The sequence below is a fragment of the Sus scrofa genome, chromosome 9 (genome assembly GCF_054392235.1).
Source record: "Sus scrofa isolate SSC_HxYL_T2T_F1_AM1 chromosome 9, Sscrofa_HxYL_maternal_Yorkshire_Landrace_v2.0, whole genome shotgun sequence".
NCBI lineage: Eukaryota > Metazoa > Chordata > Mammalia > Artiodactyla > Suidae > Sus > Sus scrofa.
Window position 1 is genome coordinate 75,055,019 of NC_139391.1, and position 14,901 is coordinate 75,069,919.

Sequence of the window (14,901 nt, forward strand, 5' to 3'; positions counted from 1 at the left end):
GGATATATAGGTATATATATATATTCTATAGCTTCTCACAAACAATTTAAGAGGGTTAAAAGGACAGAGTGATTTAGTGATGAAAATGCATCACTATACAGGTTTTTGTTTTGTTTTGCTTTGTTTTGTTTTAATTGGCCAAAGACAGTTTGAGCCATTGCATTGGACATATTTTAGAGGTTAAAAATACAATTTCTGGAGTCAGATTGCCAAATTTGACTTCTACCATCACCATTTATTAGCTGTGTGATTTTGGATAACTACTTAGTGTTTAAGATTGAGTTTCCTATTCTGGAAAAGAGAGATAGTAAAAGTACCTTCCTAATAGGGTTGTTTTGAAGATTAATGAGATGGCATGCATATACAGTGCTAAATGGTACATGGCATAGAAAAATGCTCAACATAAAACTTTGGTATTATTAATATATTTCTGGAAACAGTTACTAACTTTATGTTAACCTAGTTTTAATTCACAATTTCCTATTCAAATGTAAATAGTAGTTTATTTTTACCTTCACTGTTTGAGGAAACATTTTACAATGCTTACACTGTAATATAGTAATATAAGAATTACTTGATAACATGTCTACTTTCTTTTTACATTAAGGAAAAATTTTAAAATCTCAACAGAATTAATAGCATAAAAGAACTAAAATAGATAATTTGTTTTAGGATGATTTAGAAGATAAACAACTTATATCTGTCAAGAAAGTGGTGCAGTGTTATCAGAATGGACTTGTATCCTTTACTTATATGTGTATGTTTGTTTCCCATTGCTGCTGTAATAAACTACCACAAACTTTGCACCTTAAAACAACACAATTGGGAGTTCGCGTCGTGGCGCAGTGGTTAACGAATCCGACTAGGAGCCATGAGGTTGCGGGTACGCCAGAGCCACAGCAACACGGGATCCCAGCCACATCTGCCACCTACACCACAGCTCACAGCAACACTGGATCCTTAACCCACTGGGCAAGGCCAGGGATCTAACCTGCGTCCTCAAGGATACTAGCCAGATTCGTTTCCTCTGCACCACAATGGGAACTTCCACAAAATTATATTTTCTATCAGAGAATGTACAATTGAAGAAACAGTATAGTACAGTATTAACTGAGCAGATAGTGTCAGTTTCTATAGACTCAGAGAGACAGTGGATATATTTAGGAGGACTAAGAGTCTTGTTTCTATCAATTTACTTGAGTATTTGCACTGTCGGTAAGTTTCTTAACTTTTCCACCCTCATGAAATAGGGATGATAGCCCCTCATGAGGTTGCTAGGAAGACTAGATGAAATGATGTATGTGCAAGTGCTTGCTAATCTGAGAAACAACATTCTATAAATATACTATCCACAGTGAATATACCACTCCGATCAGAACATCATAGGAACCAGTGTCTCAAAACTATCGGTGCTTAAGAACCAGTTTGTTGTTGTTGTTGTTGTTAACATTTGCACATATATGCTATGGTAAAATGCAATGAAACTGTCACAGGAAGCTCTCACTTTCTGTAATCATTTTTCCACTTACTGGTAACATACAATTGCAGAACTGGCATGGTCCACTGATCACACCTTAAGTAGTATTGATCTAAATAATCTCCAACAGTTGTCCAGCCTGGTCTAAAGAAGATATCAGTCTCTAATATTATCTTGTTTTAGTATTTCAAAACACCTTAAGCCTCCCATTCAGGGAAATGTGCCTTATGATTGTATCTAATTCTTTTCTTATCTTATTTTAGCTTTATTTTATATAGATTTGTTGGGTCAGCCAGTTACCTGAGGGCTCGTGGATATCATGCACTATTTACTGGTAGCCAGGAAAGAAAGTGTGCTAGCAACTGATTTCCAATCTTAACCTCATAATTCAATACCTCCAATATTTTTTCTTCTGTTGGTTAGAGAGTTGGTGGTAATGGCTCTGTTTCTGAATGCCTTTAGTAGGCTGGCTTTAGAGGTTATGAAACATAAAGCGAAGTTAAGTTAGAGAGGTATCTAACTTAGAAGTCATTTCTCTAGGAAATTAATTGAGGTGTGTATTTCTAATATATCCAGTTCTCCCATCTTTTCCTAAGAAGCTCCTAGAAAGAGACTAGAAGTAATCAGATTCAGTTAAGAAGTGCAAGTCACAGCTACCATGTTCTCTTAACTATAAAACAAAATCTGTGAAATTTATTTATGTACCAGATGGGTTTTTTAAATAGGTAAAATAAAAAAGTGCTTTTACCTGAAGATCTACAGAGGGTATATTTTGCATTCCTATACAATGGAATATTACTTCAGCCATAAAAGGACAAAATAATGCCATTTGCACAACATGGATGCAACTAGAGATTCTCATACTAAATGAAGTAGGTTGGAAAGGGAAAGACAAATACCATATGATATTTCTTATAGGTGGAATCTAAAATATGGAACAAATGATTCTATCTGCCAAATAGAAACAGATCACAGACATGGAGAGCAGACCTGTGGTTGCCAGAGGGGAGGGGGGAGGGATTGGGATAGATGGGGGGTTTACGGTTGGTAGATGCAAACTATTACATTTAGAATAGATAAGCAATGGGGTGCTCTATACAGCACAGGGAACTATGTCCAATCTCTTGATTTAGACCATGATGGAAGACAGTATAAAAAAAGAATATATATATATATATATATATATATGTATGACTGGGTCACTGTGATATACAGCAGAAATTGAAGGAATATTGTAAATCAACCATACTTTAATTTAAAAAACTAGGTTTTTTTTTTTCTTTTCAGGAACTAGTTTTAAATAAAATAAAATCTCAACAAATTTAAACCTCAAAACATGAAAATGTACCTGAGTGGAGTTCCTGTTGTGGTTTAGTGGGTTAAGAACCCAAGTAGTGTCCATAAGGATGTGAGTTTGATCCCTGGCCCTGCTCAGTGGGTTAGAGATCCAGCACTGCTATGAGCTGCAGTGTAGGTCCCAGACATAGCTCATATGGCTGTGGCTCTGGCATAGGCCAGCAGTTATAGCTCCAATTCAACACCTAGCCAGGGAACTTCCATATGCTGCACCTGAAAAAAAAAAAAAAAAAAAAAAAAGAAAGAAAGAAAGAAAGAAAGAAAGAAAAGAAAATGCACCAGAGTTATGTTAACAACGTAATGCAGAAAGTAAGGGAGGTTTGGTTTGCTTATTCCCAAACAGTTTATATTTTGTATGCGGATGGGTGGGGAGAAAGGGTATAATTGAGTCATTAAGTTAATTTTTTCAGTGTGTTATTATTACCAATAATAAATTATTATTCAACTAAATACATGGTGCAGTAGTTGGTAATCAAATTCTAAAGGTATGGTAAGAGGAAAAAAAATAATAAAAAATAATTTGGATAAGAGGTTATTGAGACAAAAATTAAGTAATAGTCCTTAAACATGTTTCTAAGTTTTCCTTTTTACATTTCAAAATTAGTATAATTAAAACAGGGTCAACCACATTATCAAGATGGATAGGATTCTGTAGACTTTCCTTGCAGAATTATTATAAAGAATATGTTAACAAAAGTCTTAATTTTATTTCTTAACTAAAAATATTCAAGCCCCTAAGAGATTTAGCACGAATATTTAAAATTCTGAATCTGTGTGCAGGAAAAATTAAAAAACAGCCCCATTTTCTAGAACCTGCATTTAATATCCTAAAATTATGTAGGTAAGTTGGTTTTTTTAAACTTTATTTTACATTAGCATGCAGTATTTCATGTTTATTTTATATTACAAAAATATTATGCCTTATGGTATGACAAAGTGATATAGAACTCAAGAAACTTGACTTGGTCACTTGATTCCAGCAGCTGTTATCTCAAAGTTAGTCCATCTTATTGTAGGGTTGGCCACAAGAGATTAAACTGTAAGTATATTAAAATGTTTTCTCATAATAAATTGCTCTCAAGCGAATGATTAATGTGAGATAACACCAAGAAATTTTAATATTTTTAGAGAATCTTTGTAGAAACTTATGGGAGTACTTAATAGTTTTTATCTAGTTTTTTCCATCTCTTTAGAAAACTTGACTCTCAAAGACATACTGGGTTCTGTGTCATGGTTTATTTGATCTTCCAAATCTGAATAAAGAATGTCTTATCAATTGATTTTGGTAAATATATTTCAAAATGTAAACTAGAAGTCAGAATTATAAAAGTCAGAAGTCAGAATTTATATATTCCATCCTCTGTACTGCTGTTTTCCCAACCATTTTGGGGGAACTGGGAATATTTTTTTGCTTCATTGCTACCACATAGTGGCTAATCAAGATATGTATCAAAATATGTTTGTAGATTTCAATATAACATAGTAGAGGAAATTTCTTAAACTAGGAATAAACTTTTCTGACAATTTAACCTAAACCTTTCTACCAATTTAACTTTTTAAATAGTGTGTTTTAAATAGTTATAATTCTATAAATAATAGAATTAGTAAGACACATGGTAGGTTTATCTCTCACTTTCAGATTTAGCAGCAATAATATTTACAGTTTTATAACTAAATACATTTAAGTTTTTTGGTATCAGAACAAATAGTCAAAAACCATTTTTTGAATGCCCTTACCACACCTTACTTTTTAACACAGACCATGAAAAATAAAGAAATAAATTCTTGCCCTGGTGCTCTAAAGGAACCTTAATGTACTAATTGGCAATTATTGTTATGCTGATGTGAGATTGTATTATGTAGAACACTTTCAAATTTTGACACTGTGGAGTTCCCATCCTGGCTCATCGGAAACGAATCTGACTAGCAACCATGAGGACACAGGTTCGATCCCTAGCCTTGCTCAGTAGGTTAAGGATCTGGCATTGCTGTGGCTGTGGTGTAGGCTGGCAGTTGTAGCTCAAATTCAGTCCCTAGCCTGGGAACTTCCATACGCCCGGATGTGATCCTAAAAAGACAAAAAAAAAAAAAAAAAAAAAAAAAAACCCAAAAAACAAATTTTGACACTGCAAATCCTAGAACACCAGGTTTTGTATGTTTTAGTTGCAACATCATTGTTCCTACAGATGTCCACCAAGAACTGGCTCTCTATGAAGGCTGTGACTGAATGTTTCATGGCAAAATATGATAAATCTTTTTGAATTGCACTCTTTATTTTCCTTCATATTTCATAATTACTCAAGTTATTTTTCTTTTTTACTTTCCTAATTTCTACTTTTATCCTGCATTTTTCTGCACCACACCCTCACTCAATTCCCTTTTCAGGACTTTTTTGGGAGAAAAAACATTGAAAATAGAAAAATAAAATCAAGCCCTCTGTTTTGGACTCTAAGTAGAATGTTTTTCTCAGTACATCAGAAGCATAATGCTTATTTTTTTCATAAAATTTTTGGTGGAAAACTCTTCCAATACTCTATCTTTTAGATTGTTTCCTTTGGTTAAAAAAAAAAAAAAGGTAAAAATTTGAGGACAAGGACAACTAGATTTAGCATTCTTCCCTTGAGAGATGCAACAGTGAGCTGGATAACAAGTAATAAACTACTAATTTCAAATGAAAAATTCTAACAAACACTAGAAATGAACCTCTATGGCATTTATAAAATTGTCCTTTTCATACTCTGCCCTTAAACTATCTTTTAATTCCAATTGACCTATATACATCTACATGTATGTTATAGTTCTAAGTGCTGTTTTTCAACCACTTGGTTAATTTGTCTTGAAAAACATGAATTAAAAGTCCCATATATAAGATCTGAACTCTTAAAATGCCAAAATAGTGTATATTTTATATTTAATAAGTGACTTTTATCTCTCCTCTGACATTTATACTAGTGACCTAGGTTCAAGTGCCCTGTACTTTGTAATCTGTAAATTAATTATTTTCAAATAACTTTGGTCATATTAGCTGTGAAATATTTTTCTAATATAATTAATATTTGTTAACTTGAATTCTTTAGTGTCTCAAAAAGTATATTTATTATTTTGTGGATGGTAACTCATCTAGTTACTAAGTGAAAGGTCACTGACCTATAAGAACAAATAGACCCTTGATCTATTAACCAGAGTTTCAAAAATGTTAGAAAAAGCCTTTGAATAGCCTTTAAGTTATGAGTAAGCCTCAATCTGTGATTTGTATCGAATTCTTCAATGTCTTCCTAATTTTGCAGGTAAAATCTATTATTATTTTGCCTGCAGAGAGAAGGGATTCTTAAGGTTTCTTTCTTTCTTTCTTTCTTTCTTTCTTTCTTTCTTTCTTTCTTTCTTTCTTTCTTTCTTTCTTTCTTTCTTTTTTTTTTTTAAGGTAGTATTGCAAGATGGCTTTTTAACCCTGGCCTTCTATGTCCATCTCTCTTCATTTTTACAAACTTATTTTATTTTATTGTGGTCAGCTAGTTAGAAACACAAAAATATTTTTGATACTTGTTGATTCTACAGGGCTAAAGGATAGGATATTATCCTCATATTAATCTTTAGAAATTTTCCTCTACTCTGCAAATGATGCTTCAATTAGTGACTTCATTAAACATAACTTGTATATTCTTGATTCTTATTGAAGCTTGCCATTTTTGAAAAAGAAAGTATCGGATGAAATAACATATGCTGAAGATACTGCTAATTCAATTGCACTTCTGGGTGAGTAAAGATTTCCTTAAGCTAGAGAGGTGTAACATAACGATAGACCCTACTGACAACAAGGAATTACTTCTTCCACTAAGTTTCACTAAGAATACTTCTCCAAATCTAGGCTCTCTTGTTTTCTGGTTGGGAATTAATCATAATGTGCTTGGTGATAATTTTTGTATTGCCTTCCACTCAGGTGTCTCATGACACCAACAGTATTAAGTATAAGGACTGGCGGAAACTTCTTTGCACTTGTCTTGATGTTATGTACTTAGTTCAATGAAATGTTTACCATTTTTTGTAAATCAGAAGTATGTGTCCCTCTTTTTCAGTAATCACAAAAATGATTTAAACTTTGAACTCCAATAACTAATTGCTTGAATCTAACTGAATACTAGGATTGACTGGGGGCCAAATTATTCATTAAATAATTTGAAGTCTTAAAATCATAAAATGGTGGAATATTAGAAACTTTAGTATAGTATACATAAAGGTGCTTGTGTTTTATATACAAAAATATGCAGGTACTGTATTTAGGTAATTGCACAATTTTCTAAGAAAGAAAATAATAATTTCCTAGAAATGAGATCAAACACTATAGCTCCTTGAATCAGCCCCTACATGACAGAATGTTCCCAAAATAACTCCTATATTAAATTTATACTTATTAAGTCTTTGTGTAGAAGAAATAAAACCTACACAATTGCCCTAACAAATAAAAAATAAATATTTCCTGAATAGTTGTTCTGAGCATTATACTCCATAGTGAAAGATGATAGAAACTAGCAATTAAAAGGTATTTAAAATGTTTAACATAGACGCTAACATTTTTATATCTAAATAAGTTTCATAGTCTTCAACTGTAGATACTTTGGGAAAACTTATTATGGCCTAAAGTGGGTAAAGAAGGTGTCAAGGAAATTAGAATAACTATGGGGAGTTAGATAAGATGAAGCAAGCAGGCTGGAAGCCAATGGGAAACTTTAATTCTGTGAATCTCTATCATCAATGGAAATTTACAGTGAGATGCCAACCCAGAAGAGGACATGATAGTATTAATAGATAAAAAGTGTAGATTTGGTTGATAACATTTTAAAAATGCCTCTGTTGCCCTTACATGGCCCTTACATGGCTGTTTCTTACCGTGTCACTCAGCTCTTTGCTGAATGCCTGCCTAACAGAACACATTACTGTGAGGGCAGTATCAACTCTTAGCTTAAAATGAACTCCTTTTACTGATTGCTTACTGCAAGTACCACTGTTCTATCCCTTATTTTTTTTAATGGCTGGATACATGAGTTTAAACTAAAATAATTTTTGTAGTATAAAGTGTTGAACAAAGGCTCTTCATTTTTACTGATATTTCCAGTTTCTACTATATTCTAATAAGTTATATTACTTTTTCTTCTAAATGATAGATATTTCTGACTTAAAAGCAGGATTCTGGATCAAGTTCAATGTTATTTAATTACATTTGGTTTTCTGTAAACCATGTCACTTGTAAGCACAGTAATAAAGGATTTGTCATGTGAAAAAAAAAAAAAAGGATTCTGGAAACACAGGAAGGAAAAAGTTGGTACTCTGCCTTGAGATTATAAAACAGGAAACTATGAGAAATGATCTCAATTTATTAGGAACTAAAAGGGTGGAGAAGCAGATGAGAAACCTTAGAATTTCCCATAAACATGAACATTTGGCTAGTTTTGTTGGAAAAGTTTAGTTATTCCTGTTGCCTAATTTTAAAAAAAAAAAATATAGTGAGTTTTCAGCTTCAAAGGTTGGGTCCAAAACAATGAAAAGAATAATCTTGAAACTTTTTTTTTTTTTGAGTGCTGTCTTTTGGAGATAGATTCTCCAAAAGCCAGGATGAGTCTTTCCTACATGCTCCCTCCTTCTGTCTGCTTGGCATCCGCACTCAGTGACCATGCCCAGAGATGAAGATCATTCAAGGCCCAATGCAAAATGCAAGTCCTCAGGGAACACCTAATTATCTCCTTCCCTCAGAGAATCCAAGCAGATCTGGTTCAAGTCCTGAAGCTGACACTTCAGGTGCTAATTGTCCTCAGGCTCCCAGAGGGCACAGATCATTTCCAGAAACCCACAGACCATTTTCAGATTTTCTGAGGATCATACCTGTAGTACTTCACCAGAGCAAATACAATCCAGTTTGAAGTGAAGGCTGAAGCCAAGTCAGAAGTTGTTTAGATATGACTGGAAAAGAATCCTCCCAATCCTCCATCCCCACCACAATAACTGGAACATAAAACTATTACCTGCAGGGCAAAGACTGCCTAGAAACTCGCTGTCTTCCAGTCTATCAGCAAACTGAAAAGTAGAGCTCCCTTGGAGCTTTTCTAAGCAAACGATGTATTATTTGAGGTATCATATCAGAGTCTCTCTACTTAGGGAGAAAAAGTCTTAGTCCTTTTCTCATACTAACTTATTTCATTCTCACAGTACTAGTTAAAGTAGTAAATACCATTATACCATTTTATAGATGAGAAAACCTAAGACACAAGTTTACACATGTAGTAAGTGGCCTAGCCAGGATTCAATTTTAGACAATCTGGTCCCAGATAAATGGTATGCTACTATTTACCATTCTTCCTGAGAAGGAGAGGCTAAGTTGATTGAGGGGCCAAATAAGGATAGAGATCCCAGGGTGTTTTGTGTGTGTGTGTATATAAAATTACATGATCCAGTGGTGAATCTCTGATGAGGATTTTTTTTTTTTTGTCTTTTTTGTCTTTTGAGGGCCGCAGCTATGGCATATGGAGGTTCCCAGGCTAGGGGTCCAATTGGAGCTTTAGCCGCCAGCCTACGCCACAGCCACAGCAACGCCAGATCTGAGCCGCATCTGCAACTCACACCACAGCTCATGGCAAAGCCAGATCCCTAACCCACTAAACAAGGAGAGGGATAGAACCCACAACCTCATGGTTCTTAGATTCGTCTCCACTGCGCCACGACGGGAACTCCTGATGAGGTTATTTTTAATAATCATGTTACTAACACTTTATGATTAAATTTGCACATAAACTTATGGCACTGTTATTAAATAGCATTTATTTATCTTTCTGGAAGGTGACTTAATGAAAATGCCGAGTTCTGAATTGAGAATACAAATTTGTAAGTGTATTATTAACTTTTATCATGCAGAACCACCAAAGAAGCATATTACAGGTAAAGTTTTCAATAGTCTTTCAGTAATAATTTATGTCTTTATAAAACAGAACATTCGGTCTCATTTCCCTTTGAACTTGGAAAGACACAGTGGGATCATAAATGAAACACATCAAAAACAGGTTCTTTTGGTAGTCTTAAGCTCTTCAGTCGTTTTTAAACAAAAAAATTTACATATGTTTCTTCAACTTTAGATTTGCATGATATTTTATTGTGATGCTAAAATTAATATCTGACAGAATTTTAAGTCATACCCAAATTAGTTTAATTATAATTACTATTAGTTAGTTATTTAATACTATTTATATTATTTATTATTTTCTAACATTTTATAATTATTCATAATATCTGTCCCATTCAATTAGATGTTAAATTCCTAATGCTAATAACATTGTCCACCATGGTTGAGAAAGGAGTTCTGCATGCTAGAGCTAAGAGTCTAAACATATAACGATAAAGTGAGTCACGCTGAAGTGGGTACTATCAAGAGGGGGCACTTGCAATGTGGGGGATGTAATGTTTTAGGACATACTTCCTACCTTCATAGTTTCTGTAATTTATAATCAATCTAGGAAAGGAGAGAAGATATTAAATATATTTTTAAAGTTATATGTTCTTACGATACGTGGCAATAAGGCTCTGGTAGAAAAAAAAAGATCATTTATGACTCTGGGAAAAAGGGAAGACATCTGAAGTAGAGAAATAAATAAAAAGATTATTAACTGTCAGATTTGAGCTATTGATGAAATAAACAGGCAGAAGCATTTGCTAAATAGTAGATGCTGGATACTAAAAGCAGAGACTAGAAACACAGGTTTGGAATTCACTCAAACAGAGATGAAAATTGAAACCCATCAAGGATTGAATTTTCCAAGAGATAAAGCATTTAATGGCAAGGGACCAAAATAGAAACACAGAGAGTGCCCATATTGAGATTTGGGGGGAAAAAATCCAGAGAAATTGGCAGTAAAAGAAGTTTCAAAGAGGAGAATGAAAAGCTAAAGACCGCCATGTCTTGTTTGCCAATGAATGAAATATTTGATGAAGGAAGAAGTGGTCTCAGTGTCAGATATATAGAGGCTCCTCTAATTGAGGAATGGAAATACCAGCTGATGTGGTATCTGAAAAGTTGTTCATCTTTGGCAGATCTTTTGCCATAAAGTGGTCAAAGCAGATACAGGACTAAAGAATGAAAGCATTGTGAGGATAGAGGCAGTGGTACTGAGGGGGTAGAGGCAGTGAATGCAGACTTATATTTTAAGATCAGATGGATAAGAAAAAAGAAGGAAGATAGAGAACAACTCAAATGGTAGCAAAATCAAAGAAACATATTTGGTTTTGTTGTTGTTTATAATTTTTAGGACAGGGTAAAATGAAGTTTTCCCCTATAGGCAGAGAAACAAGAAATTAGTACGTGGAAAATGGGAGGGTGAAAATTCCCAAAGAAAGCATAAGAGGATGGAATTAAGAGCACCAGCTTAGGGTTACTTTGGCAATATATCGGCTAACTTTTAAAGATTGAAACAAAGGGAAGCAAATGTTGTATAAGACAAGACAGAGGAGTTAAGCTGCAGAGAAGTGAGGCTGATGTTAATTTGATCAGACTCTGAAAATTAGGAAACTTAGACAATGCTCTTACTAGCTAGCCATCACACAGTTGGTTTCAGGTGATGGGTGTGGCTGGATATCTGGTATTACAGCTGAAAGTACTCAGCAGAGCAACTGTAAAAGACATAGGCCTGGACACAGGAATCAGGTCCATAAGCCTTAATATTACAATATCCTTCTATAGAAATACAAACTTGATATACGAAGATACAATAAATATAAAGTACATTTTGGTCCATGCATATGATGGACTATTGTGCAAATAAGAATCATGAATTGGGGAAATATTTTATAGGATGAGAAAAGGCTTAGATTGTTTAAAGGCTGCAATAGAATGTAAAATTCTTCATATAATATATTGTTAAAATTATATACATGAAGATATCAGTAAGAAATATGCAAGAATGTTAATGTTGTTATCTCTGGATGGTGAAATTATGCAATTTTTGGTTTCCTCCTTATACTTTTTGAATACCTAAAATGAGTAACTAGGACATGTCATAGAGAACCCATCAGAAGAATGGACAGGGCCTTGTCCAGGGCTGAAGAGTAGATTCAGAAAGATAAGATAAACTGACAGAGTTCCCATCATGGCTCAGCAGTAACAAACCCGACTAGTAACCCTGAGGTTGTGGATTCAATCCCTGGCCTTGATCAGTGGGTTAAGGATCTGGTGTTGCCATGAGCCTGTGGCATAGTTCGCAGATGAGGCTGGGATCCCGTGTTGCTGTGGCTGTGGTGTAGGCTGGCAGCTGCAGCTCCAAGTTGACCCCTAGCCTGAGAATTTCCATATGCTGCAGGCGTGGCACTGAAAAGAAAGAAAGAAAACAAAGCTGACAGATATCTCAGAACTATGGCAAAGTCGAATCTAGTTGATCTCAAAGATCCAGAGGTCAGGAGGTAAAGTATATCACTAAGAGAGACAATAGCTGCATCTCAGGTAAGCAGGTGCCCTCTGCTGTGTATTTAATCTCTTTAGTTTTTTGTTGTTGTTTTGTTTTGTTTTTGTGGTTTTGTTTTTGTGTTTGTTTTGCTTTTTAGGGCTGCACCCACAGCATATGGAGGTTCCCAGGCTAGGGGTTGAATCAGAGCTATGGCTGCCAGCCTATACCACAGTCACAGCAACGCCAGATCCAAGCCGCATCTGCAACCTACATCACAGCTCATGGCAATGCTGGATCCTTAACCCAATGAGCAAGGCCAGGGATCGAACCCTCAACCTTATGGTTCCTAGTCAGATTCGTTTCTGCTGAGCCACGATGGGAACTCCTAATCTCTCTAGTTCAGTGTAGTTGGTCAGGCACCTGTGCAGTTGTATCAAAGGAGAGATGGTGTTTCTTTTTTATTTTATTTTTTTATTTTTTTGGAGGGAGCATTCAGAGGTGGTATTTCTTATAGGAACTGAAGCAGAAAAGGATTCTTATAAAATATGTTGCCAAGAATCAAATTTCCTCAAAAAATTATTATATTCTCTAGCATTTATCAAAACAGTGGTACATTTTCACCTCTTATGTCATTGCAAAGTACATAATTCTGGTCCCTTGAAAACACTAAAGTAATGCATTGACTTAAAAACATTTAGTATTTGTAATCGTGCACTTTCCTTTATGGAGAGATATATGTATTGATTATATATTTTATACACACACACACACACATATTTATTTATTTATTTATGGCCACACCCATGGTATGTGGAAGTTCCTGGGCCAGGGACTGAATCCAAGCCATAGCTGAGCCACTGCAGTTGGATTCTTAACCCCTTGCACCACAGAAGGAACTCCCATTTTTTAGAATTTAAGATATGCCTCCAAATTTGTGGTCTTATTTCAGATGCTACACCAGGGATCAGCAAACTATGGACCCCAGGCCAAAATCAGCCCTCTGTAAATAAACTTTTATTGGAACACAGCCATGCCCATTTATTTTTGCATTGGTTATCTGATTTTGTGCTATTGTAGTAGAGCTGAGTATTTGAGAGAGAAACCTTATAACCTGCAAAATACTTACTACCTTGCCCTTTATAGAAAAAGTTTGCCTAGCCCTGAGCTATATCCATTTTAAAGTACCATACACTTAAAAAATTTTTATCATTGTTGCTATTGTTTAATGATAAATTACTCATTCCTTTGTTTAATGTAGATGATTACTATGTGAAATAATTGTACATATTTTTTCATGAATTGTTGTTAGGTTATCAGCAGGCTAGCGCATCATATAAGATAAAAATGGCTGAAGTTGGAGGATTGGCAAAAGCAATGGCCCAGTCATTGGCCCTACTTGAAAATGAACTTGTTGAGAAACTTTGGGTACTTAAAGCTCTGCAACATCTCTCAACTTCTGGTCTGTATATTATTAAATTTGAACACATCACTCTCAACTATGTTTGTTTCTATTTAACAATGTCTAGACTGTAAAACAAATAATGTTAAGATTTATTTTCAGAAGTTAATTGTGCTTTAATGGTGAAAGCACAGGCAGCCAGTGGCATCTGTGCTCACCTCAATGACCCAGATCCCTCTGGACAGCTTCTGTTTCGTTCATCTGAAATACTATGGAACTTATTGGAAAAATCTTCAAGAGAAGAAATCATACAACAGCTTAGTAACTTGGAATGTTTGCTGTAAGTATCTGTGGTTAAATAGGAATATTTTTTAACCTTGAAATGACAGCCAGTGACATAACTAAATCTTTGTTTGCATTTGTGTTCAATTAGGCTTTTGATTCATGTACTGGCTATGCTTCAGGACATTTTCTTTTACCATGGTTTAAATGCATTTGCACAATAACAAGTCATATATTTTTTTCTATGTATAAGGCTTTTAAATTTGTTCACAAAACTACATTATGTCCTTAAGTATGTATAAAGTAAAATTAGACATTGAGAAGAACTATTTCATTTGTACATTCAATAAACCTATTTTTGAGCACTTACTGTCTTCCAGATACTACAGCAAGCATTAGCAATAAAACATGAATGAGCCTTTAAGTTACTTATTCATTTATTCATCAAATAATTATTATCTGCTCTGTGCCAAGTATAGCACTAGGCTGTGGAAATACAATTGAAAACAATACAGAAATGGGCTCCGCTTTCATGGCACTTGCATTGTTAGGAGAGATGAACAAGTAAATAAGCAACTAACAGAGAGTGTGCTAAATGTTATGAAAGAGATTACTGCAAGGCCCTACGTGTTCTCCAGAAGAGGTTGAATCAGCATGTTTTTGTTTGCAAGGGACTGAGCCTCCAACTTGGTTGGTTTCAACCATGTAGAAAATTTATAGGCTCATGTAACTACAAAGTCAGGGATAAAACTGGTTTCCTGTGCAGCTGTGTTTAAGGCTCAGCAAATATCAGTACTTAGCCCTCTTCATCTTTCTGCATTATTTCCCTCTATTGGCTTTAGTCTCAAGTTCCACATGGCAAGACTTAAGAAGTATAGGTTCTCATCATCACAACCCCAGACCAACCAGAAGCAAAGACTTGCTATTCTGAAAACTCAAAAAAGATTCTTTTTTTTTTTTTTTTTTTTTTT

The 14,901-nt window shown here is 34.6% G+C and overlaps 1 protein-coding gene across 12 annotated transcripts in view; it reads left to right on the forward strand.

Moving 5' to 3' along the window:
* CFAP69 (cilia and flagella associated protein 69) overlaps positions 1-14,901 on the forward strand; it is a 56,879-nt gene that overhangs the window by 10,836 nt on the left and 31,142 nt on the right. The window contains exons 3-8 of one of the 12 annotated variants that reach the window (XM_013979666.3): positions 673-738; positions 3,565-3,674; positions 6,510-6,586; positions 9,659-9,757; positions 13,559-13,708; positions 13,814-13,988. In XM_013979666.3, the coding sequence (XP_013835120.2) occupies positions 673-738; positions 3,565-3,674; positions 6,510-6,586; positions 9,659-9,757; positions 13,559-13,708; positions 13,814-13,988 (677 nt within the window). Of the gene's footprint in view, positions 1-672; positions 739-3,564; positions 3,675-3,770; positions 3,873-6,509; positions 6,587-9,658; positions 9,758-13,558; positions 13,709-13,810; positions 13,989-14,901 lie in introns of all 12 variants that reach the window. The other 11 variants (XM_021063362.2, XM_005667581.4, XM_084976970.1 and 8 more) reach the window with 11 other exon arrangements.